The sequence below is a fragment of the Elephas maximus genome, chromosome 11, assembly GCF_024166365.1.
Source record: "Elephas maximus indicus isolate mEleMax1 chromosome 11, mEleMax1 primary haplotype, whole genome shotgun sequence".
Lineage (NCBI taxonomy): Eukaryota > Metazoa > Chordata > Mammalia > Proboscidea > Elephantidae > Elephas > Elephas maximus.
Genome location: NC_064829.1, coordinates 94,404,223 through 94,428,233, shown reverse-complemented (window position 1 = coordinate 94,428,233; position 24,011 = coordinate 94,404,223). Strand labels below are relative to the sequence as shown.

At 41.8% G+C, this 24,011-nt stretch overlaps 1 protein-coding gene across 3 annotated transcripts; it reads right to left on the bottom strand.

Annotated features, from left to right (window-relative positions):
- Positions 1-1,648: 1,648 nt before the first annotated feature.
- On the bottom strand, positions 1,649-16,892 carry LOC126085960 (zinc finger protein 501-like). Of its 3 annotated transcripts, XM_049901867.1 has the most exons (4): positions 16,825-16,892; positions 14,582-14,667; positions 12,332-12,458; positions 1,651-6,208 (listed from the first exon to the last, which is right to left on the bottom strand). In XM_049901867.1, exons 2-4 carry the CDS (start codon positions 14,633-14,635, stop codon positions 4,680-4,682), a joined length of 1,710 nt encoding a protein of 569 aa, XP_049757824.1. In that variant the 5' UTR covers positions 14,636-14,667; positions 16,825-16,892; the 3' UTR covers positions 1,651-4,679. The 3 variants fall into 3 exon arrangements, with proteins under 3 accessions (XP_049757826.1, XP_049757825.1, XP_049757824.1); XM_049901869.1 differs by lacking the exon at positions 16,825-16,892 and having other exon boundaries at positions 1,649-6,208; positions 14,566-14,660; XM_049901868.1 differs by lacking the exons at positions 12,332-12,458; positions 14,582-14,667; positions 16,825-16,892 and adding an exon at positions 12,121-12,321 and having other exon boundaries at positions 1,649-6,208.
- Positions 16,893-24,011: the final 7,119 nt, after the last annotated feature.

The window sequence follows — 24,011 nt, the reverse complement described above, 5'->3', positions numbered from 1 at the left end:
GGGAGCAGAGCACATCCTTTGGACCTGGGGTCCCCGTGCTGAGAGGCTCCTAGACCAAGGAGACAGAGAGACAGCTATAACATCAGAGGCAGCGCGAGATGTTGGTAAGTGTGGCAGAGAAACGGCAGCAGCAGAACCGGGAGACCAGCACAAGATGGCATGGTGGGCTTCCCTGTCCACCATGCAAGGTGGCTACAGTCGATGTACTAACCCACGAAGAGAGCTGAGCACCTTTGGGCAGCAGGCTTACTGGCAGAGTGGGATGCCTCCAGGAACTTATGGGAGGAGCTGAAAGGTGTTGTAACAATTGCCTGAGCAAGGCAGGTGCTGAAGAGCTGAGGTGCTGAGGGGCAAGAAAGAGGCCTGCTTGCAGGCACAGCTGAGTCTCTGTCCTGACTGAAGAACGGTATCCTGAGTCATTCTTGATCCTGAGTTGTAACCTGTTACTTCCCTAGTTAATGACTTAACTGTGAGTATGGCTTTTGAGTTCTGCGTGGCCATCACAATAAATTAGTGAACCCAGAGAGAAGAGTGTGCTGTGGGAGGGACAGCTGGTGTCAGAATTGGTAAGAATGTCTGACCTCCATCCACCTCACGGGAATCAGCCTTGGGCTGATCTTGATCTTGATTCTCTCTCCTTCCCCTTGTGAAGTTAGACAGGGAGGTCTGAAGACACAATGCCGTTTTCACAGGTAGAAGGGAAGGAGAAAAACACAACCAAGAAGAGCTGGCTTCGGGGCAGACGGCAAGGCCTATAAGGGGCCTGGTGGCAAAGCTGGTGGCTGAGAGGCCTAGGAGGGGTCTGGGCGCAGAGCTGATGGCGAGAGGTCTAGAAAAGGCTTGTGGCAGAGTAGCAATGCTGAGAGGGCTTGCACAGTGAGCAGAGTGTTACACTGACCATGATCTGGGCCCCTAAGCAAGAGGCCAGATGGCAGAAAGCAGCTAAGAGAGCTGAGTGGGCTGTTACACTATTAGCTGGGCCACTAAGTAGCAGAGTAGCTTGCTAACAGTGACAGTTGCTGGCAGACAGACCCTGTGAATTGTGTCCTGGTTGGAAGCTGTCCTGCACTGAAGAATGGAGGGACGTGCTCTCCACTTTGTGGGAGCCTTCTAAACCTTGCCTATGTGCTTCCTGATCCTGAGTTGTGGCCTGTTACTACCTAAAATACCACATAAGGTTGAGTATGGTCTGTGAATTCTGTGTGGTCACTGTAATGAATTACAGAACCCAGCAGGAAAGTAGAGCGCTGTGAAGGGATACGACTGGTGTCAGAAATCGTGAAGAAGTTGGAGAGTGGAGGTGTGTCTGACCTCCACCTCACAGGAACCTGCTCTGTGCTGATCCTGGTTAACCATCATGAATTTAGACAGTTCCTTGCACTCCAACACAATCCCTCTCAGAGTCCACCCAGAAGGAACCATAACTGTTGATACCTTGATTTTGCACTTCTGGCCTCTAAAACTGAGAATGGCTTAAAGACACCCAGTTTGTGATATTTTGTTACGGCAGTCCTAGAGAAACAAAAGAAAACCCATTCTGTTCCTGTAGACTGGTCAGCAGTAGAAGTTAATAAAAACGTTTTGGGTGGTATATACTTTGTTTATCTAGAAAACTACCATTCTGTATCCTCACTCTTAGGGGAAAACTCATTAAATTGACCTTTTCAAATTATTTCAGTGAGTACTCCAAGGACAATAAAATTATTCTCACCTTTATTTGATATTTCCATTTATTATCTAACATTTTCCATATGCTTAATACATTTGCACTTTTTACCACATGGAAATCAAAGCCAATGCAAGTCATAGGTCCTATTTAGGTACAAAAAAAAAAAAAAAATGGTGTGTATATATACGATCATACAGTCCATATCCATGAACAGAGAAGCTGGGTTTAGGAATTCAGAATATGACAAGGTGGCACAAATTGTTTGTGCTTGGCTACTAACTGAAAGGTTTGTGGTGTCTGTCGTAGGGCAAAAAGACCCCAGACTCAAATTTAATTACGAGATTTTTATATTAAGCCAAGACAAAGACAATCATTGTAATGGAGTTCTGCTAGTGTGCACTAGGCACAGGAGGCTAGCAGAGTCCACTGAATTAGAGTTTGGGAGCAGCTAATATATTGTTAAAGAAGGAAGTAAAGATACATCATCCTCAAAGGTGGAATGACAAAGTGGTACCTTAATAATGACTAGTTTACAAAGCTTTGTTGACTAGTTACCTACTTACTGACATTAAGTTGATTGGTGATGGTTACAACTTTCGTTTTAAGACCATTTGGAAACAAATCGTGGACATGAGTTGTTTGGGTTAAGGCTGCTTTGGAAACAAGCTAACAAAATTCTGATTGGTGCTTGGTGAGGTAAGACAGTTACTACTTAGTGATATGGGTGCTTTGTTGGTTAGTTGCCACTTAGTTACCAGAAAGAGTCCACAGAGTGGTCACAGCTACATAAAAGCCCCTTGGAAATAAACTGGCAACATTAGGTTTTGGTGTGGTTAAAAGGAAAAAACCCACATTTTCTTAACAGGCAGAACTGGTTTCACAAGTTTTCTCACACAGAATGGATTTCAAACCTGAACCCTATTTTAGCTTCATTTACTCTGCTCTGACAATAGTTTTTAGCAACTCCGTCTGTATCAGTGCTTTGAATCCACCCAGCAGCAGCATGGAACAAAGCCCTGGCAATCAATTTTGATAATACAGCTACTGAAAACCCATAGAATGCCTTCCTACTATGAAACACATGGGGTCACCATGAGTCGGAATCCACGCAATGGCAGCAGCTTGTTTTCCTTTGTATTTTTATTAGACACTTATATAATCAGGGACAGAATGAAGACAGTCTAATTGTATACTGTTTAATTCCACCATGGAAAGAAGTTGTTATATATGCCATTTAAGTGTGACAGTCTAATGGTGCATTGTTAATGCCTGGCATGAAATATCTACTGAGGTGGGATACGACTTTGTTGGTAGAAGGAACATGAGTCATTCAGGGTCAGGAAAAAAAAAAGCTAAAGCTTATTAATTAAGACAACAGCACCTATGATAACCAAAAAAAACAAAAACAAAAACAAAACCTGCAGCTATTAATTGATTCTGACTCATGGTAATACCACTATCTTTGGAGTAGAACTGTACTCCATAGTGTTTCTTTGGCTCTAATCTTACGGTAGTGGATCTCCAGGCCTTTTTCCCACGGCATCACTGAGTGGATTTGAACCACCAACCTTTCAGTTAATAGCCAAGGGCAAAATGTTTGCACCAGAAACCTTAACATCTATGATGCATCCTGAATAAATAGTAGCAAAATGCAACGCTAGTGGTTAAACACCGTGAAGTCAACACATATACACTGTATTTTGGCTCTTTTGATTTTTTTTAATAATTGCTCTCATTTCAGTTTCCAAGAACAAGACGAATTTTTCATTCATCTTTGATATACAGTAGCTATTGCAATTCAAATGAGTTGATCGTCAATAGCCTTCCAGTATTTCTACCACACGAACTGTCCTAGTAATTTATCGATCTGCTCCCATGAAAATGTCAGGCCCTCAATGTCTTGGCCTGCTGTTTCATGGTCTTTTGGTAGAATAATCCTTTCCTATAACTCACAAGGACACTCTGTTGAAGGTGGCTCTGAACACATTTACCATGATGACTTAGTCATTGTTTTACATCGATTCTTCACCCCTCCCCATACTCTTATTCAAATTATCACCACAATGTATGTTAAAGGGAGTCCCTGAGTGGCAGAAACAGTTAAGTGTTCCGCTACTAGCAGATAGGTTGGTGGTTTGAAGCCACCCGGAGACACCTCGGAAGACAGGTCTGTTGGTTTGCTTCTCAAAGGCCACAGCCTTCAAAAGCCCTGTGCAGCAGTTCTACTCTGCATACATCAGGTCACCAGGAATTGGAATGGACTTGACTGAAACTAACAACACTGTATGTTAACATTCAGGGTCCTTGTTCTTTCAGGGAACATTGATATGAATGATCCCCATTTAATGAAGGAGAACTTTCACCTCCTTCATCACTCCCCAGAGACCATCATGGTAACATGCAAAAGGGCAGCAATGAAGGCATGAAGGCAAGATTTAAAACCGTAGGGAGAAAGTTATCAATAGTAATATAGCCTTTTCAAGAAACCTCAAATAACTGAACAAAAATATTGTGTTTAGACACATCATTGCTCCTTTGACACACATCTCATGAGCTTGAAGAGATTTCAGCCTTTAATTACACTGTAGAATGTAACAATTGACGCTGATTTATCTTTAAAGACTACGTATTTTTCCCTAGTACAAACTGATGTGTAATAAACGTGAAATTAGAAAAGTGATTTACCACATTGTTTACACTTATTTCTCTCCAGTATGAATTCTCTGGACCTCAAACATGTGAACACGTGATAAAAGCATACCAAATATAAGTTTTCTCTCCAGGACGAATTCTCAGATGGTTTGCAAGCTGTGAATTTGAAGTAACAATCTTGCCTTGTAGTTTGATTTGATTTCATTCCCTTATGAATTTTCTGGTGTTTAGTGAGGGCCAAGCCCCATTTAAGGGTTTTGCCACTTATTACATTGGTAAGGTTTGTCTCTACCGTTAATTGTCTGATGCTCTGCAAATCTGATCTTTGGGTAAAAGCTTTACCATATTCATAATGCCGTTACGGTTTCTCCACAATATGAATTTTATAATGAGTCGTAAGCCTTTTACCTTGAGTAAAGACCTTGCCACATGTATTACATTTATGGGGTTTTTCTCCAGGACAGATTCTCTGATGTGCAGTAAAATTTGGGTGACAATTAAAGGCTTTCACCTGCTTTTTACCTTTGTAATTTTTCTCTCTAGTATGATTTCTCTCATTACCCCAAAGGACTGATTGAATGCTAAAAGCTTTGTCATATTCATTACATTTGTAAGCTTTTTTTCCCGTATGGATTCTCATATGAATTTTAAGATTCGAATTTTGACTAAAGTCCACGCCACATACATTACATTTATATGGTTTCTTTCCAGTATGGATTCTCTGATGTCTAGTGAGGTGTGAGGCAGAGTTAAAGGCTTTGCCACACTCATTACATTTGTAAGGTCTCTGCATCAAATGTATTCTCTGATGTTCTACAAGGTTTGCTCTTTGGGTAAAAGCCTTCCCACATTCGTTACATTTGTAAGGTTTCTCTCCAGAATGGATTCTCCAATGTTCCACAAGTTTCGTTCTTCGGATAAATGCCTTACCACATTCAATACACTTGTAAGGTCTCTCTCCAGTATGAATCCTCTGATGATTTGTCAGGCCTGAAGGTCGACTAAAGTTCTTGCCACACACATTACATTTATATGGTTTCTCACCAGTATGGATTCTCTGATGTCTAGTTAAGTTTGAGCTACAGTAAAAGGACTTGCAACATACATTACATTTGTAAGGTTTCTCTCCTGTATGAATTCTCAGATGAACTACAAGGTGTCCTTTTTGACCAAATACCTTGCCACATATATTACACTTATACGGCTTCTTTGCAGGATGGATTCTTTGATGTTCAGTAAAGTTTGAGCCACAGTAAAAGGCTTTGGCCCCCTCATTACATTCATAAGGTATCTGCATGGAATGAATTCTCTGACGATTTGTAAAGATTGCCCTGCTGCTAAAGACCTTCTCACATTCATTACATTTATAAGGTCCCTCTCTAATGTGTGTTTTCTGGTGTTGTGTATGCAATGAAGTATGCATGAAAACGTCCCCACATGCATTACAAATGTTGGTTTTCACACTAAGAGGAATATTTCGGAGTGGTGTAATTGAAGAATCACTGTTGATAGAGTTCTCTACTTGATCGCATTCATACATTTCCCCTCCAGACTGAAATTTCGGCATTTCAGTCAGATTTGAATGAAAGCTTAATTCAACCTTTTTTTCAATACATATCATGTACTCGTTTCCTACATTTCTTCTTACGTGTTGATCTCTTCTATCAGTGAGAATTTTTTTATGGGTTGTCATTACTCCTTTGTTGTTCCTTTCATCATCACCACACTGAGTCTCAAACTCTTGCATATTTCCCCTGACTTGCCTTAAGTCAAAATCCTCGGTGCAATGGCTTTCATGTCTTTCCAACATCACTCTCTGGAATAATTCTCCTTTATTAATGATCTCTTTTGGTGACAATTCCTTGCTTACACATGTAGAAGAGACATCTAAAAGATATAAAGAACCATAGGCTTCCTATTAACAATAGCTGGAAAATACTTCATATTGAAAAACATAATTTTACATCAGAAAAATAGAAATATTTAAAAGGAGGAGTTAAAAAACTTCTCCACTATAGCCTTCAAATGTTTAGGAACACAAAAAATATAACTCCTCAACAAAGAAAGGATGATTACAATAGAAGAACCAAAACACAATTAAGGAGAAGGCTGATGCATTGTGGAAAATGTTTATCACTGAACAATGTGTATAAAAATTTTCAAACTGGAACATAATTTACCATTTAAACTTTCACCAAAAACATAATAAAATATCATTAAAAGGAAGGGAAAAAACAAAAGAAAGGCTGGTTACATGTATTGCTAATCATTCTCAGGGAAGTGGAGTTTCAGATGCCCTATGACCACACCACTCGGGCTATGGGAATACTCGGAAGCTCCGAGAGAAGGTGTATTTTTTCACCACCATCTTAAAGCACACACCAACTGGCATAGGTATGTGGCTGCCTCATGTATGAAAACAAGTATTATATTAGCGTACATTGATACAGAATTATTATACACAAACAAATGCTAAAGAAGAGACCTACATAACGTTAACGGTAAGTAAAAAAAGTTACCTAATGAATAAGATATTGCAAACCTGAAAAAGATATTACAAACCAAGAAAAAGCACAAATAAAAACAGGAAGAATTTAAGAAAACACTTTTGTCAGAATAACAAAATATTCTTCTGAACATCTGTTTATAAAACTATCTGTACCCAAGCAAAACAGGTTTGCAATAATAACTGATGCATGGCAATTATCTTCCATTATCATCATCATTATCATAATAATAAAAACGTTGCCATCGAGTTGATTCCACCTCATAGTGACCCTAAAGGACAGAGTAGAACTGCCCCATAGGGTTTCCAAGGAGTGGCTGGTGGATTTGAACCGCCGACCTTTTGGTTAGCAGGCAAGCTCTTAACCACTATGCCACCAGGGCTCCACATTCCATAATAGATACTGAAAAACCAGGATCTGCAAAGCACAATGAAAACTAATACATAAAACAATCTAATAAACCATAATAAATCCAGCAGTTACTTAATAAGTAAACACAAAAATACAAAATTACAGTGTGTGGAATTATAAAGAATTCTCTGTTAAAAGAGCTTCTAATCCAGAGGGAGGAAACAGAATGAGAAAGAGAAAATATGTTGAGAATAGCTGATTTTTAAATACTATATTCAGCTAAATAAATAACATTAAAAGAATGAAAATCCAGATTTGTCTGTAATAGGTATATAACTAAACGACTCAGAGCACACAATGGCTTGTAAGCAAGAGTGGTGTCCGTAACGGCAGTTAAGCGCAGAAGCAGTTTCTGGACATCCCACAGAGATCTACCGAGGAATGCGCTGCACAGGGGGAGGTGGTCAGCAACATAAGCAGCCAAAAATGGCCAGAAAAGATCAAGATAGCACTGAGCTCTGAATCAACAAGGAATAGGTGAACATTATACTAAATTTAGCTTTAAAGGAAGAGGGGGAACAAATCAGCCTTCAAATCTTAAGAATGTAATTTCCAAATCTTTGGTAGTTTTGTGGAAAATCCAGGTGTCATAAGCAACAATGGTAAAGAAGTACATGAAGTACAAAAAATTGGCTACGTTTCTTGTAAAATGAAAGATATCTGCCCTGTAGGGTTTCCAAGGAGTGCCTGGTGGATTTGAACTGTCCACCTTTTGGTGAGCAGCCATAGCTCTTAACCACTATGCCACCAGGGTTTCTATGATAAATACAGACAGCAAAAATAAAAAAGCATTTGTAGTAAAAACCAAAACTCATTAAAATGTAAACAAAACCCAACAAGCTATGTTTATAGAATTTACAATACACAATAGAAAAAGCAAAGTACTTTATATAACAAGTTATGGCATGTCGATTCTGTGGTAACTCTCAGATTAAGAGAGTTAACAGAAAAAGTATATTCTGAAGATGCTCAAAATTCCTAATATAAAAATTCAATTAATTTAAGAGGAAAAAGTGAACTTTGAGAGTAGGTACTAAGTCTGCTAGTGAAACAAAAGTAAAAGGAATAAGTAAGACTATGTTTAAATAAAATTCTGGAGGTTTCATAGGTTTTGGGGAAATGGATGGTGACTCATGAATTCAATCCTCACCTAGGAAATCTTCTTGCAAAACAGATGAAAGAATGCTTATTCTTCAATCCCACAGCCCCACAAACTGCAGATGTGAAATACAGAACACTGAGAGTATCATGAAAAATACGTAACCGATGATTAAATAAATAAAAAACAAGTTCATTCATAAAATATGAAAGTGCAAGATGAATGAAAGAGTTGCTTGCGTGTGATATTAATGATATCGTTCTATAATTTCCACATTTAGTTGGATCACCGTTCTTGGGAATAGGAATAAACATGGATCTCTTCCAGTCAGTTGGCCAGGAAGCTCTCTTCCATATTTCTTGGCATAGACAAGTGAGCACCTCCAGCACTGCATCTGCTTGTTGAAACATCTCAATTGATATTCTGTCAATTCCTGGAACCTTGTTTTTCGCCAATGCCTTCAGAGCAGCTTGGACTTCTTCCTTCAGTACCATCAGTTCCCCGATCATATGCTACCTCTTGAAATGGTTGAACATCGACTAATTCTTTTTGGTATAATGACTCTGTGCATTCCTTCCATCTTCTTTTGATGCTTCCTGTGTCGTCTAATATTTTCCCCATAGAATCCTTTACTATTGCAACTTGAGGCTTGAATTTTTTCTTCAGTTCTTTCAGCTTGAGAAATGCTGAGCGTGTTCTCCACTTTTGGTTTTCCATCTCCAGCTCTTTGCACGTCATTATAATACTTTACTTTGTCTTCTCAAGCCACCCTTTGAAATCTTCTGTTCAGTTCTTTTACTTCATCAATTCTTCCTTTTGCTTTAGCTGATCGACATTTGAGAGCAAGTTTCAGAGTCTCCTCTGACATCCATCGTGGTCTTTTCTTTCTTTCCTGTCTTTTCAATGACCTCTTGCTTTCTTCACGTATGACGTCCTTCCACAACTCGTCTGGTCTTCGGTCACTAGTGTTCAATGCGTCAAATCCATTCTTCAGATGGTCTGAAGAACCTTTACATAGATCAAGAGGCAGTTGTTTGGACAGAACAAGGAGATACTGAGTGGTTTAAAGTCGGGAAAGGAGTGCATCAGGGTTGTATTCTTTCACCATACCTATTCAATTTGTATGCTGAGCAAATAAAGCGAGAAGCTGGACTATATGAAGAAGAACGGGGCATCAGGATTAGAGGAAGACTCGTGAACAACCTGCGTTATGCATATGACACAACCTTGCTTGCTGAAAGTGAAAAGGACTTGAAGCATTTACTAAAGAAGATCAAAGACCACAGCCTTCAGTATGGATTGCACCTCAACATAAAGAAAACAAAAATCCTCACAACTGGACCAATGAGCAACATCACGATAAATGGAGAAAAGATTGAAGTTGTCAAGGATTTCATTTTACTTGGATCCACAATTAACAGCCATGGAAGCAGCAGGCAAGAAATCAAAAGACGGATAGCACTGGGTAAATCTGCTGCAAAGGACCTCTTTAAAGTGTTGAAGAGCGAAGATGTCACCTTGAAGACTAAGGTGTGCCTGACCCAAGCCATGGTATTTTCAATTGCATCATATGTCTGTGAGAGCGACACAACGAATAAGCGAGACCAAAGAAGAATTGATGCCTTTGAATTGTGGTGTTGGCAAAGAACACTGAATATATCATGGACTGCAAAAAGAACAAATAAATCTGTCTTAGAAGAAGTACAACCGGAATGCTTCTTAGAAGCAAGGATGGTGAGACTGCGTCTTACATACTTTGGACATGTTGTCAGGAGGGATCAGTCCCTGGAGAAGGACATCATGCTTGGCAGAGTACAGGGTCAGCGGAAAAGAGGAAGACCCTCAAGGAGGTGGATTGACACAGTGGCTGCAACAATGAACTCAAACATAACAGCGATTGTGGGGATGGTGCAGGACCAGGCAGTGTTTCGTTCTGCTGTGCATAGGGTCGCTGTGAGTCAGAACCGACTCAATGGCACCTAACAACAACAACTGTACCCAGTAAGCCCCCACTCTGGGGAAGTTCACCTCAAACTGTCCATCACCTAAAGGTAGGGTATCACAGCAGAAAAACAGGGTGGAATTTCAGAATCTAGAAACATGTACTTCAAAAGCAAGTTTCAGAGGAAAAATCACACAAACTGAAAAGAATGCAATTGACAAGAAGAGCCAAGGTTTTTCAAGATTCCTAGTCTACGTGGAGAGCTGAAAGAAAGTGAAAAGTACAAAAACTGCAAGTAAAGTAAGGCTGTCAGAATTGGTAGGGTCCTTGAGAAGGAGCTGTGTGCTCTGCCCAAAGAATTCAGGCTTAGAATCTGAAAGACAAAGAGAAATGGCTGCCATGTAGGACGGGGGTTTTAAAAGAGTATCTGTCTATTGCCTTTACAGTACTGCTGAGTAAAAATCTCAGACTATCTGACCCACTCTCTTATCACATACACTCCTTAAATAGTATAGAAAATCAAAAGAGAAGAACTGACTGAGGGTCTGAACAGACAGAGAGGTCTTGAGAAAGTCTTGTGCAATATCCTAGAGCTCATCTGCAACGGAAGAGCTGGCAATGTTTTACCATCTCCTGAGGTCTCCCAAGTACATGGAATGAGAATGGAACCTGGATAGGTGATTCAGGATGATGGAGCCCTCAGCTCTGACCTATATGAACTAAGACTGAGGATGAGATGAAATCAAGTACAGAAGGAGAAGCCAAGGGGTGAAAGGACATCTTTGAAACAGCCCTCTCAGAGCCTTGGCACCAAAGCCTTACAGGGACCACGTAATAGTGTGCCGTGGGTCATAATAAAGACTGCACCTTTGTCTTTCCTTGAGTTGGAACACCACTGGAGGATGAACTTCACACGTCTGAAGAGAGTGAAAAATGAGGGACGGGGAAGAGTGGGGATGAAAAAATTCCCTTTGAGAGCTCACAAGAAATAAACTTGTGTTTTCTCATTTGGGGAGAGTTTTGCCGAACAATCTTTAATGGAGGGTTTTCTTCTATAACCATCTGACCTCTTACACATCTGACCATTTGTTAACACCTTGATACATTCCCAGCTACCTGGGATTTTTCCAATTTTCATCTTATTCTCCATAGTCCAGAGCTCTGTCCCTTTCTTCGAAATGGAGATAATATTCATCTCAGAAGGATCCAAAAAACCAAAACCAAACCCGTTGCCATCAGGTCAATTCCGACTCAGAGCGACCCTATAGGACAGAGTAGAACTGCCCCATAGAATTTCCAAGAAATGCCTGGCAGATCTGAACTGCCGACCTCTTGGTTAGCAGCCATAGCACTTAACCACGATGCCACCAGGGTTTCCCTCAGAAGGATAGATTCCTGCTTATATGAATAAAGGAACATGATGTTAAGGTAGCTTTTGCAGAGTACTATCCAAGCTGTTTGTAAGCTTAGGACGTCACAGATGTCTCGACAAAAGTATTCCAGAAATTCATCCACGGTTACCTCCTTCTTAATGCTTAAGGAATGCATTAATTAAGCAGATATCAAGCCCTCTGCAACAAGTATTCAAACAAAAGCACAGAAGTAAAGCCAAAGAATTCCAAAAAACCAAAAACCCACTGCCGTTGAGTCAGTGCCGACTCATAGCAACCCTATAGGACAGAGTAGAACTGCCCCATAGAGTTTCCAAGGAGCGCCTGGCAGATTCGAACTGCTGACCTCTTGGTTAGCAGCCGTAGCACTTAACCACTACGCCACCAGGGTTTCCAGCCAGAGAATTAGATATATTAAAAGTTGGTTATAAGCTTGTGTGGTTACTTACGGCCTGGAACCAGGAATGACATAGTGTGAACTGAGCAGATCATCCGAAGGTCATCATGAAGTTTTGATTTCTGAAACAACCTCAATCTCTGCCTTAAGAACACAGATTCCAAGCTACATCAAGCAGAGGAAAGGCTTACAAGAAACTCATAAGGGAAAATGCAAAGATATACAAGGGCAGATCCCGACTTCCGGAGGGAGGTTATACTCACCCAGGGAGACCAGGTTCCTGTAGTTCTCCAACATCACGTCCCTGTACAGAGCCTTCTGAGCAGGGTCCAAGCATGCCCACTCCTCCTGAGAGAATTCTATGGCCACGTCCCTGAATGTCAATAGTCCCTGAAATGAGAAACACATCTCACCAAGTGGACAAGGGAGAGTTCTTATTTTCACACAAAATGATAAAATAAGAAAGGTATGCATATCAATTCAATTGATGTGAGACTTTTGACCAGTCAGCGTAAGATAATGCTGAGCAACTTGTATGTCCCTAACTGTGTTTTACTAGACTTTTCCAGCAGAGGATATGAAATCCATTAAATCTCCGGGGATTTCATTTTTGTGGACAATAAATATGCAAATGAAAAGAACTCCCACAGGGTGGTCTACGTAGAAGCACTCGATCTGATGTTGTGCACACCAAGTGACATTCAGCTTCTCAGCTGAGCTACAGCAGGAGTGGCATCTTTAGGGATGACAAAGTGGCATTAAAGAAACTCAGAATAGAAAAATTGTGGTGATGAAGACAATTGCAAAAGCTACAAATTTTTGGACGCTTACCATTTGCTAAGTTGTATCCTAAAGGCTTGACATGAATTAACTCATATATAACAACATAACACCTATGAGAAATAGATGTGTTCTTGCTTTACAGGGGAGACAACTGTGTCACAGACACTCTCAAAAAACTCTCCTCAGGTGAAAGAGCCAATCAGTGGCAAAGCCAGACCCAGGTGGACGAGCTTTAGAAATGAATCCAAACAACCCACCAGTGAAATAACTGATACAGGATTAAAAGGATGGTGACAGAGGGATTCCAAACAGAAAATCTGAAAGAAGGTAAAAGCCAGTAACACAGAATTGGATAGAGGGTCATTAAATATGCATGTACATGCATGCACACACGAGTTGCTATTCTTCATACTATTAACTTGTTAACATAGTTTACAAAAATTTAAGGCCGTTGAAAATATTTAAGACACATTTTCAAGTGTTAAAAAAATATAAATTACTTATTAAATGATGTTTTACAAAAACCAGTCTTGTACATATAAGCTTGCATTCATACACACATGCAAACATTTAAAGTAACTGAAATAAGAATATTTAAAGACCCTCCCGGCTTTCCTTTTTTATTCTTCTTTATTTTGATCCTGACTTGTACTTATAAGAAAGCAGCAATCATAAGTATGGCATTTTCTGTGAGTTCTGTGAGTCATTCTAGCAAATTATCGAACCCAAGGGAGTAGTAGGAGCCAGCAGGTCAGGAGTGAGGGAAGCTGAGCCCCCCTGAGATACGGCTGATATCCTGAGGATGGTAAAGAGAATCCTCAAACTTGTAGCGAGCAGATCAGAAGTGAGGGAGCCCACAGAGGTCCCCGGGTTTCTGACTGGCATCTGAAGTTTGGGGCAGACGTGGCAGTCTGGAGAACTGTGTCCTTTATTTGTGAGATCTGGCCTCGCTCCAGGTGGTTAGGGTCAGAGGAGTAAGTGCTACGTATACAGCTGGTGTCAGAAAAAAAGTGAAACAGAGGTGAACAAAACTGATAAGAGATTCATTTGCACTGATCAACACACTTGGTATCAGGGAAGGGAGAACTGGGATGTGATTTTCAGCAAATGTGAATGATTTAAAGAGCTTCCTGCTGTTAGACATTCAGGTTGATTCCATACTTCAAAACTGATTATGGACTAAAGCATCCTCTATCCCTGATTTCTGTTACTGAACTTTCCATTCCATTTCAAATCATTAATATTTTGGAACCAGTAACGCAGGTTCGCTTGCTTAGCTTCCAATGTATTATAAAGTAAGTCAGAGTAGGTTTCCCATTGTGAGTCTTCTTTTCCAGAATTTCCAACTGTTCCTGCAGACTAATACCGCACATAAATGTGCATTTGCTTTAATGCTGGGCCAGAGAGCTGACAGAGCAAGGGGATGCGGGTCATAACCCCTCTCTACTGCCCACAATCACTTTCCCCATGGGCCCACTCCCCATCTCCCACCTTAGGCCTGCTGTGAAGTACTTCCCATGATGTTCCCCAAATGGAACCTCTTCATAAGTCCCATGTCACTGGGACAGGGTGAGATGGAATCTGTGTGGAATTGAAAGGGGACTGAGGGAAGGCCCTGAGTGAGTAGGAGCAAACATGTCAGGCAGGACACATCAGAGAAGATGAAAGATTTCTCAGCACAGCATTTTGGGAAGGAGAGGACAAAGTCACTAACCGAGAATATGACCTACTTGGGAAAGAGCCATTCCAGACACCTTCTTTTTTCCTCCTCCTCCCAGCTTCATTCTCAGGCAAGATCAGTCTCGAGATGGCAATCCTGAATGTCAACAATGCGCTGTTAAATACTTAGAATGAACAGACCCCTATTCCCATGTCACAATTACACACACAGGGAGGACCTCACCAGGGGGAAAGACGGTCCCTGCTGCCCACTGTCCCAGGAGGGACTCAGAGACAACAAACTCCTACATGGAGACCAACAGGTGAGTTTATCATCCTCTCCTGGTGAAGCTCACACTGTGCTGCAGCAGGGGTATCTGGGCTGGGGTGACCTCCTCTTCATATCACAGACCTGGTCCAGATACCAAAGCCAAGCACGACAGAGCCCCTCCCTCCTCCCCACAGAACAGGGACTGGTCTCAGACCCAAAGCCTTGGCGCTCAAAACTGGAGCACTTGTAATTATTCTTGAGGGTGGGCCATACCTAGACTATTTTGACAGGGACTCCCTAGAGGGCAGGAGGGGGAACTAGCCACGTATTTGCAAAATGCCTCAGCAATCTAGGGTGCAACCAGGGGTGAGCCCTCTCAGAGGAGCCAGACCCAGCACACCTTCCACCTGTGACTCTACTCTCCCGTAGGGCCATGCTGTCACCTGGATTCAGTAACTGCAAGGGGCAGGAGCAGAGAGAAAAATGCAGAGCAGGCATTATGGGCCAGGGATGGGGGTGAGGGTGTGGCTGGAATGTTAAATAGTGGCCAGAGAAGATAACCCTGGGAATGTGATATCAGAACAAAAAGCTGAGGGAGGGAGGGTATTTGCCACATGCATGTGAGGGACCACAGAGTTACAGGCAGAGAAACTAGCCATGTGGAAGTCCTGAGGAGTTAGGGATTCTGGCCCCAGAAGGAGGGAAAGAGGCCTGATGGCTCCAGCAGAGTAACTGAACAAGGAGACAAGAAGGGCATGAAGTCAGACAGGCCCTGGGATAGCAGGTCAGGAAGGGCCCAGGTCTGCAAGAAGTTTTTTTGCCCATATCCCAAAAGAATTGTGGAAACCATGTGCAGTGCAGTAGTTTTCTATTTACATATTGCCTTGGGTTTATTATTCAGCCAAAAATGATTGATTGGGCAACAGTCTGCCCTGTCTGTTTTATGCACCTTGCAGGAATTGGTCAATTTGTTATGTAAAAAAAGAAAAAAACCAAACCCGTTGCCATCAGTCCATTTGGACTCACAGTGACCCTACCGGACAGAGTACAACTGCTCCATAGGGTTTCCAAGGAGCAGCTGGTGGATTCAAACTGCCGACCTTTTAGTTAGCAACCGTAGCTCTTAACAACTGAGCAACCAGGGCTCCAAATGCGAATGGAGATGGTAAAACCACCCACTAGGACTGAGTGATTTGTGGGATTGGTCAGTTTGCGGTTCTCCTGGGAAGGCCATGCCTTAAAATTGGTAAGGAACTTGCTTATATAAGCAGCTAAACCCACAGTGATTTTGAGAGAGGTAAGAGGAGAGAGGGGTGCAGGGAACCTCCAAAAGAACTGCAATACAGGTCAAGGCAGCTGTAACACTGGGGATAGCACGGTAGGCTTTGGGGAGGGGGGGAAGGGGGAGTAGAGGGTGAGAGAGAGACTAGGGGAGAGGCACAGAGAGGCCCAGCAACAGAACGGGACAAAGGGGACCAGCCGCTGAGTCGGTGGCGAGAGGCCGGGAAGAGAGGCCCAGCGGCAGAGCGGGATGTGCCGGCAGTAAACTGCGGACAGGAGGGCAACTAAGTGGGCTTTACATGTAAGAAGACGCGTGGTCGGGGTCTCGGGATGGAATGGGGTCTCAGAGTCCCAGGGCCAGGAGAGGACGGGCGACCCGCGCTGCCCTCCAGGGGCGACACAAGGGGGGAAGGGACGGGATGTCGCCAGAGACCCCCGGTGAGGACCGGACTCGGCGCAGGCGGGCGGGGGCCAGGGGACGGTTTAAGCAGGAAGACGACGCGGCAGGCGGCGCCTGCAGGGCCCGAGGGCAGAAAGCCCGGGGCGGGGACCCTCTTCAGTGCGATTTTACAGCAAAACGAACGCGAATCCGCGGCCGGCGGCGGAGCGACCGGGACTCGGAACGTCTCACGACAGCGCCGGCATCTCCAGTGGTGGGATGGGCGGGTGCGGGGGCTCTAACGTCCGCAGCACCCCCCGGGCACGCAAGTGGAAGCCCGGGACCACGAAATGCAGATTTAAACCAGAAAGTCGGAAGCTCACCTCACTGTGACACTCCAGACAACCCGCTTCTTCCCCTGCCGTAAACCGCGCAGGCGCGTGGCGTTTAGTGACGCAACGGCGTGGGGCGGGGCCAAAGCGTAAGGGGCGGGGCGAGTAGACAGGCCAGCTCGGGAGGGACCGAGCCTCAGTGGACAGGCGCTGGGCTTCCCTCCACCTGAGTTTTTGTCATCGAATTGACTGGACTCATAGTGACCCTATAGGACAGGGAAGAACTGCCCCCATAGGGTTTCCAAGGCTGTAATCTTTACAGAAGCAGACTGCAACATGTTTGTCTCCTGGAGGAAACAGCCCACCTTCCTGTTAGCAGCTGAGCGCTCAACCACTAAGCCACCAGGGCTTCTGGCTTAGATTCCGAGACATTTTTTCCCAGGTTTGGAAACTGCTGAATGTCTTTAGTATGGCGTGGAGAAGCGTTACTTTCTGCATATTTTAAATTAGTGTTTCAGAGGGTTTAAGGTACTAATAAAAGATGAGTCGTGTGGGCTTTATATTTTACTTTGGAAGCTGCAATATTTTCCTCATGATAAAAGGGGTTTAAGTCCATCGAATTTTTTGGATTGGGTGAGGTGGTGGCGACTCAGGGGTCAGGGCCCTGAGACCTCGGTGAGGGGGTCGATATTTGGAACGGGTTGGATGAGTAATGTCTTCAGAAATTGGAATTTAATCTAAGCGTTTTAATTAAGAAGGGCTGGAGTTGTCTGTATACTCATTGCTGTCCAGTCGATACCGACTCACAGTGACTCTACAGGACGGAGTGTCCCAAAAGATTTCCAAGGAGCGGGTGGTGGCTTGGAATTGCCGACCTTTTTTTGGTTTGCAGCCTTAGCTCTTAACGCAGTTGTCTGTATAGGGGATGCAGATTAAAAGGTGAAATGCAAAACTGTGCCTGTGCAAATGTACAATTCCATCCTGACCCCACACTGAATATTATTTTCATTTCTCTCCCTCATGCACCCTGTAGGCAGAAACTCAACCCTGTGCTCAGTTGCCCAGAGGTTCATTTCATGGGGTGTGTGGCCTGGAGGGCTAAGGCATGTGGTATTTAGGTCACCAACTGTTGCTTAAAAACCACAATAGCTTTTTTTTTTTTAAACCAATAACTTTTAAAAATAGATATAAATTATGTTGTATTTCTCAATTTTATTCAAAACTTGAGGTGAATAATGAACTCAAGTACCACTAAGCTAAATTTGGGCAACATCGTATTTTGCTTAAATCTTTCATTTCTATAATTTCAAATTTACTTGACGTTTATTGTGAGAGTAACTAGAAAGCATATATTTAGCTTAAAAATTTGTATCTATTTTATATATTTTCTTTGATTTATGTTTTGAAATATTCTCTCTGGTCTGAATAACAAAGCCTGTAAAATGCATTTGTATTCCATTTCAAATAAAGAATAATTCTACAATATTTCTAAAAGAATTTGATAGGTAGGCCTATTCTTCTTTATACAAACCTTAAAGAAAGTAAAAGTAGATTATCAAGTTTCCAATCTCCCATGCATCTGTCAATTTGTCCTACTGGATGGCTTGTGTGTTGCTGTGATGCTGAAAGCTATGCCACTGGTATTACAAGTAGCGGCAGGGTCACCTATGGTGGACAGGTTGCAGCTGAGCTTCCAGACTAAGATAAACTAAGGGGAAGGACTTGGCACTCTACTTCTGAAAATTTAGCCAGTAAAAACCTTATAACAGCAGAACATAGTCTGATATACTGCCAGAAGATGAGCCCCTGAGGTTGGAAAAAACTCTGGGGAAGAGTTGTCTCTTCAAAGTAGAGTCAGCCTTAATGACATGGATGGAGTCAAGCTTTCAGGACATTCATTTGCTGATGTGGCATGACTCAAAATGGAAGAAACAGCTGCAAACATCCATAAATAACAGGAAGATGGAATGTACGAAGTATGAACCTAGGAATACTGGAAATCATCAAAAATGAAATGGAATGCATAAAGACTGATATCCTAGGAATATGTGAGCTGAAATGGACTGGTATTGGCCATTATGAATCAGAGAATCATATGGTCTACTATGCCAGGAATGACAAATTGAAGAGGAATGGCATTGCACTCATCATCAAAAAGAACATTTCAAGATCTATCCTGAAGTACAACTCTGTTAGTAATAGGATAATCTCAACATGCCTACAAGGAAGACCAATTAATACGACTGCTATTCAAATTTATGTGCCAACCACTAAGGCCAAAGATGGAGAAACTAAAGATTTTTACCAACTTCTGCAGTCTGAAATTGATCAAACATGCAATCAAGATACATTGATAATTACTGGTGATTGGAAAGCAAAAGTTGGAAACAAAAAGGATTGGTAGGTGGAAAATATGGCTTTGGTGATAGAAACAATGCCAGAGATTGCATGATAGAATTTTGCAAGACCAATGACTTATTTATTGCAAATGCCTTCTTTCAACAACATAAATGATGACTATACACGTGGACCTCACTGGATGGAATACACGGGTATCAAATGGACTACATCTGTGGAAGGAGACAATGAAAAAGCTCAATATCATCTGTCAGAACAAGACCAGTGGCTGACTTCAAAACAGACCATCAATTGCTCATATGCAAGTTCAAGTTGAAACTGAAGAAAATTATAACAAGTCCACAAGAGTCAATGTAAGACCTTGAGTATATCCCACCTGAATTTAGAGACTATCTCAATGATACATTTGACACATTGAGCACTAATGACCGAAGACCAGACGAATTGTGGAATGACATCAAGGACACCATATATGAAGAAAGGAAGAAGTCATTAAAAAGAAAGAAAAGACCAAAACGGACATTAGAAGAGACTCTGAAACTTGTTCTTGAATGTAGAATAGCTAAAGCGAATGAAAGAAATGATGAAGTAAAAGAACTGAACAATTTCAAAGGGCAGCTAGAGAAGACAAGTAATGTGTCATGATGGCATGTGCAAACACCCAGAGTTAGGAAACTAAAAGGGAAGAACATGCTTGGCATTTCTCAAGCTGAAAGAGCTGAAGAAAAATTCAAGCTTTGAGTTGCAATATTAAAGGATTCTACAGGAAAATATTAAACAACGCAGGAAGCATCAAAAAAGATGGAAGGAATACACAGAGTCACTGTACCAAAAAGAATTGGTCAGCGTTCAGCCATTTCAGGAGGTAGCATATGATCCAGAGCCAATGGTACTGGAGGAAGAAGTTTAAGCTGAACTGAAGGCAATGGTAAAAAACAAAAAAAGGCATAGGAAAATCACATTACATGACAAAATGTTGGAAATCACTTAACACTGGGAATCATTGGCACACATTTTGGGAGAACACAATTCAAACCTCAACAAAAGGAGATCCCACAGAATGTGGACGTTATTGAACAATATCATTAATATCACACACAAGTAAAATTTTGCCGAAGATCATTCAGAAGCAGTTACAGCCATAGTTTGACAAAGAACTGCCAGAAATTCAAGCCAGATTCAGAAGAGGATGTGGAACAAGGGATATCTTTGCTGATATCAGATGGATCTTGGCCAAAAGCAGAGAATACCAGAAAGATGTTTACTTGTGTCTTATTTACTATGCAAAGGCAATCATGACTGTGTGGATCATAACACATTATGGATAACCTTGAGAAGAATGGGAATTCCAGAACACTTAATTTGCTCAGGAGGAACCTGTACATAGACCAAGAGGCAGTCATTCAAACAGAACAAGGGAATACTGCATGGTTTAAAGTCTAGGAAGGTGTATGTCAGGGTTGTATCCTTTCACCATAACTATTCAATCTGTATGCTGAGCAAATAATCTGACAAGCTGGACTACATGAAGAAGAATGTGGCATCAGGATTGTGGGAAGGCTCTTTAACAACCTGCATTTTGCAGATGACACAGGCTTGCTTGCTGAAAGTGGAAGAGGATTTGAAGCACTTACTGATGAAGATCAACGACCACAGCCTTCAGTATGGATTGCACCGCAACATAAAGGAAACAAAAATCCTTACAACTGGACCAATAAGCAACGTCATGATAAACGGAGAAAACACTGAAATTGTCAAGGATTTAATTTTACTTGAATCCACAATCATCATTCATGGAAGCAGCAGTCAAGAAATCTGCTGTGAAAGACCTCTTTAAAGTGTTAAAAAGCAAAGATATCACTGTGAGGACTAAGGTGTGGCTGACCCAAGCAATGGTGTTTTCAGTCACCTCATATGCACGTGAAAGCTGGACAATGAATAAGGAAGATGGAAGAAAAATTGGTGCCTTTGAATTATGGCATTGCCAAAGAATATTGAACATACATACCACGGACTGCCAGAAGAACAAACAATTCTGTCTTGGAAGAAGTACAGTCATAATACTCCTTAGAAGCAAGGATACGGAGACGTTGTCTCACATACATTGGACATATTATTAGGAGGGAACAGTACCTTGAGAAGGACATCATGCTTAGTAAAGTAGAGGGTCAGCGAAAAATAGGAAGACCCTCAACGGGATGGATTGACACAGCGGCTGCAACAATGGGCTTAAGTGTAGCAGCGATTTTGAGGATGGCACAGAACCAGGCAGTGTTTCTCTCTGTTTTGCATGGGGTCCCTCTGATTCGGAACTGACTGTAAAGTACCTAACAATAACAAAAACTTCATGTTTCCCAAAGCTTCATTTCTCAATAATTTGTAAGGCATGACCTGTGAATTAACATCTAGTATGAAGTATGTGGTAAACTGAAGTCCATACATCTGGAAAATTTCTCTAAGTCAAAACTCTTTGATGAAGTGAAGTTCTTTTGGATAAAAAGCCTATTTACATATATAGGTAGTCCCCAACTTACAACATATTCGAGTCAGGATGAACTGCTCTTATGACCATTTTTTTTTTCTGTACATCTTATTGTTAGCAAAATGTACTATATACAATGTTGCAGCAAGAAACTTGCTTATGTTATTCTCAGATGATCACTCTCAGATGTTCAATTTATGATTCACACTGTTCAAAACGTTGCCGCATAGCAGGCTATGGCCTGGTATATGATGAAGTCTGTGTCAATGTTGTCCAACTCTTATTCCTTGTCAGAGTAAATGTTTATGATTTATGTATTTTTTAATGTATGTATGTTGTTGTTGTTAGGTGCCATCGAGTCGCTTTCATCTCATAGCGACCCTATGTGCCACAGAATGAAACACTGCCCAGTCCTGTACCATGCTCACAATCATTGTTATGCTTGAGCCCATTGTTGCAGACACTGTGTCAATCCATCTCGTTGAGGATCTTCCCCTTTTCCGCTGACCCTGTACTTTACCAAGCATGATGTCCTTCTCCAGGGAATGATCCCTCCTGACAGGTCCAAAGTATGTAAGACGCAGTCTCGCCATCCTTGCTTCTAAGGAGCATTCTGGTTGTACTTCTTCCAAGACAGATTTGTTTGTTCTTTTGGCAGTTCATGGTATATTCAATATTCTTCGCCAACACCACAATTCAAAGGCGTCAATTCTTCGGTGTTCCCTATTCATTGTCCAGCCTTTGCATGCATATGATGCGATTAAAAATACCATGGCTTGGGTACGGTATGTATGAATGTATTAAAATATATCTGTAAGTTTATATGTAATGTTTCCAACCCCCAAAGACAAATAAAGTTCAGATTTATAAAGATATCAATAATAATGAAAGCTAAAAAAAAAAAAAAAAGGTATTTGACTTCCTTTAGAACCAACTTACGACAGAGTCCTCAGAATGGAACCCTGTCATAAATCGGGGACTACCTGTAGTACATTTATAAGGTCTCACTGCTGTGTACATTTTGTGACGGTTGATAAGCTTGAAGCATTGGCTGTAGTCTTTGTGATGTTATCACATTTGAAATTATCTGAGAAATAGTAAGGCTTGAACATTAAAAAAAAAAAAATCTTTTTTTTTTTTTTTTGCCACAGTCATAAAATTTGTAAGTTTTCATCTGGAAATTAATATTCTGATGATCACCAATGATTGAATTTTGAACAATAACCTTGCCACACACATTCTATTTTTTAACATTTCTGTCAGGTATTTACTTTCTGTTATTTATCAAACTTGACTGTTGGTTAAATACATTGCCTCACTCACTATAATTTTAAGATCTCCCCCAGTAAGAACTTCCTAGGGTTTTGGATTTTGACACACGATCTTGACCAGCAGCTCCATGGCTTTCATTCTGTACAGACACAAACAGCAGGTTGAACACATTCATAGGACTAACGTCTCTACCAGATCCTCTCCTGAGACCATAGCTGCCCAAGGAATTCTTGCTTTACATGGGTTTAGGAGTTGGGGGAGGGGGCCAGTCCTGCCCACATGCCCATTGCTGTAGCAGAAGTTAAGGTGTGTCTCTATAAGGCACCTAATGACGGGCAGGAGAACTCACATTTGGTCTCTGTTGTGAAATGAGTTCCTTTATGTGGCCCTTTGCCTTGGTTCTTTGGAAATATAGCTTTTCCCCCTAAGCCCTGAGGAGTTACCTTTGGCCTAGTTTTCTACCCCAGAGGGTTTGTTACATTTCCTGGGTAAGCTGTAAACAACTTGGTTTGATACTTTTTGTCTGGTCCTGGGCTGCTGCCTGACCTGTGATTGGTATGCGCCTTGCAGGGATTGGTCAGTGGACTATGCAAATGAATTGACTGTAATTTATGCAATGAAGTGACTATAGCCTACTATGCAAAGAAGTATCTGTGGCTTACTAAGAGGTGATTCATCAGTTCATGGCCCTGGTAGCCATACCTTGAAATTTATGAGGACATTTATTTATGCAGCCAGCCCCACAGAGGTTTTTCAGACAGGAAGAAGGAAGAAGCAGGGAGAAGGAAAGGGAAGAGAGTAGAGAAGACAAGCAGAGTGAGAGAAGGCAAGAAACCTCCTAAAACAGCTATAACACTGAAGACAGTGAGAAGGGGCCCAGCAGCTGAGTCTGCAGTGACAGGGCCGGAAGGGGCCCTGTGGCAGAGTTGGTGGTGACAGATGGCAGAGAAAAGAAGAGCCTGTCTTGAAGGGGCCAAGAGGAGCCTGTCCTGAGGGGATGGGTGCTGAGAGGAGCCTGTCCTGAGAAGGTCTAAACCAAACCAAAAATCAAACCTGTTGCCATCGAGAAGATTCTGACTCATAGAGACCCTATAGGACAGGGTAGAACTGCCCCATTGGGTTTCTA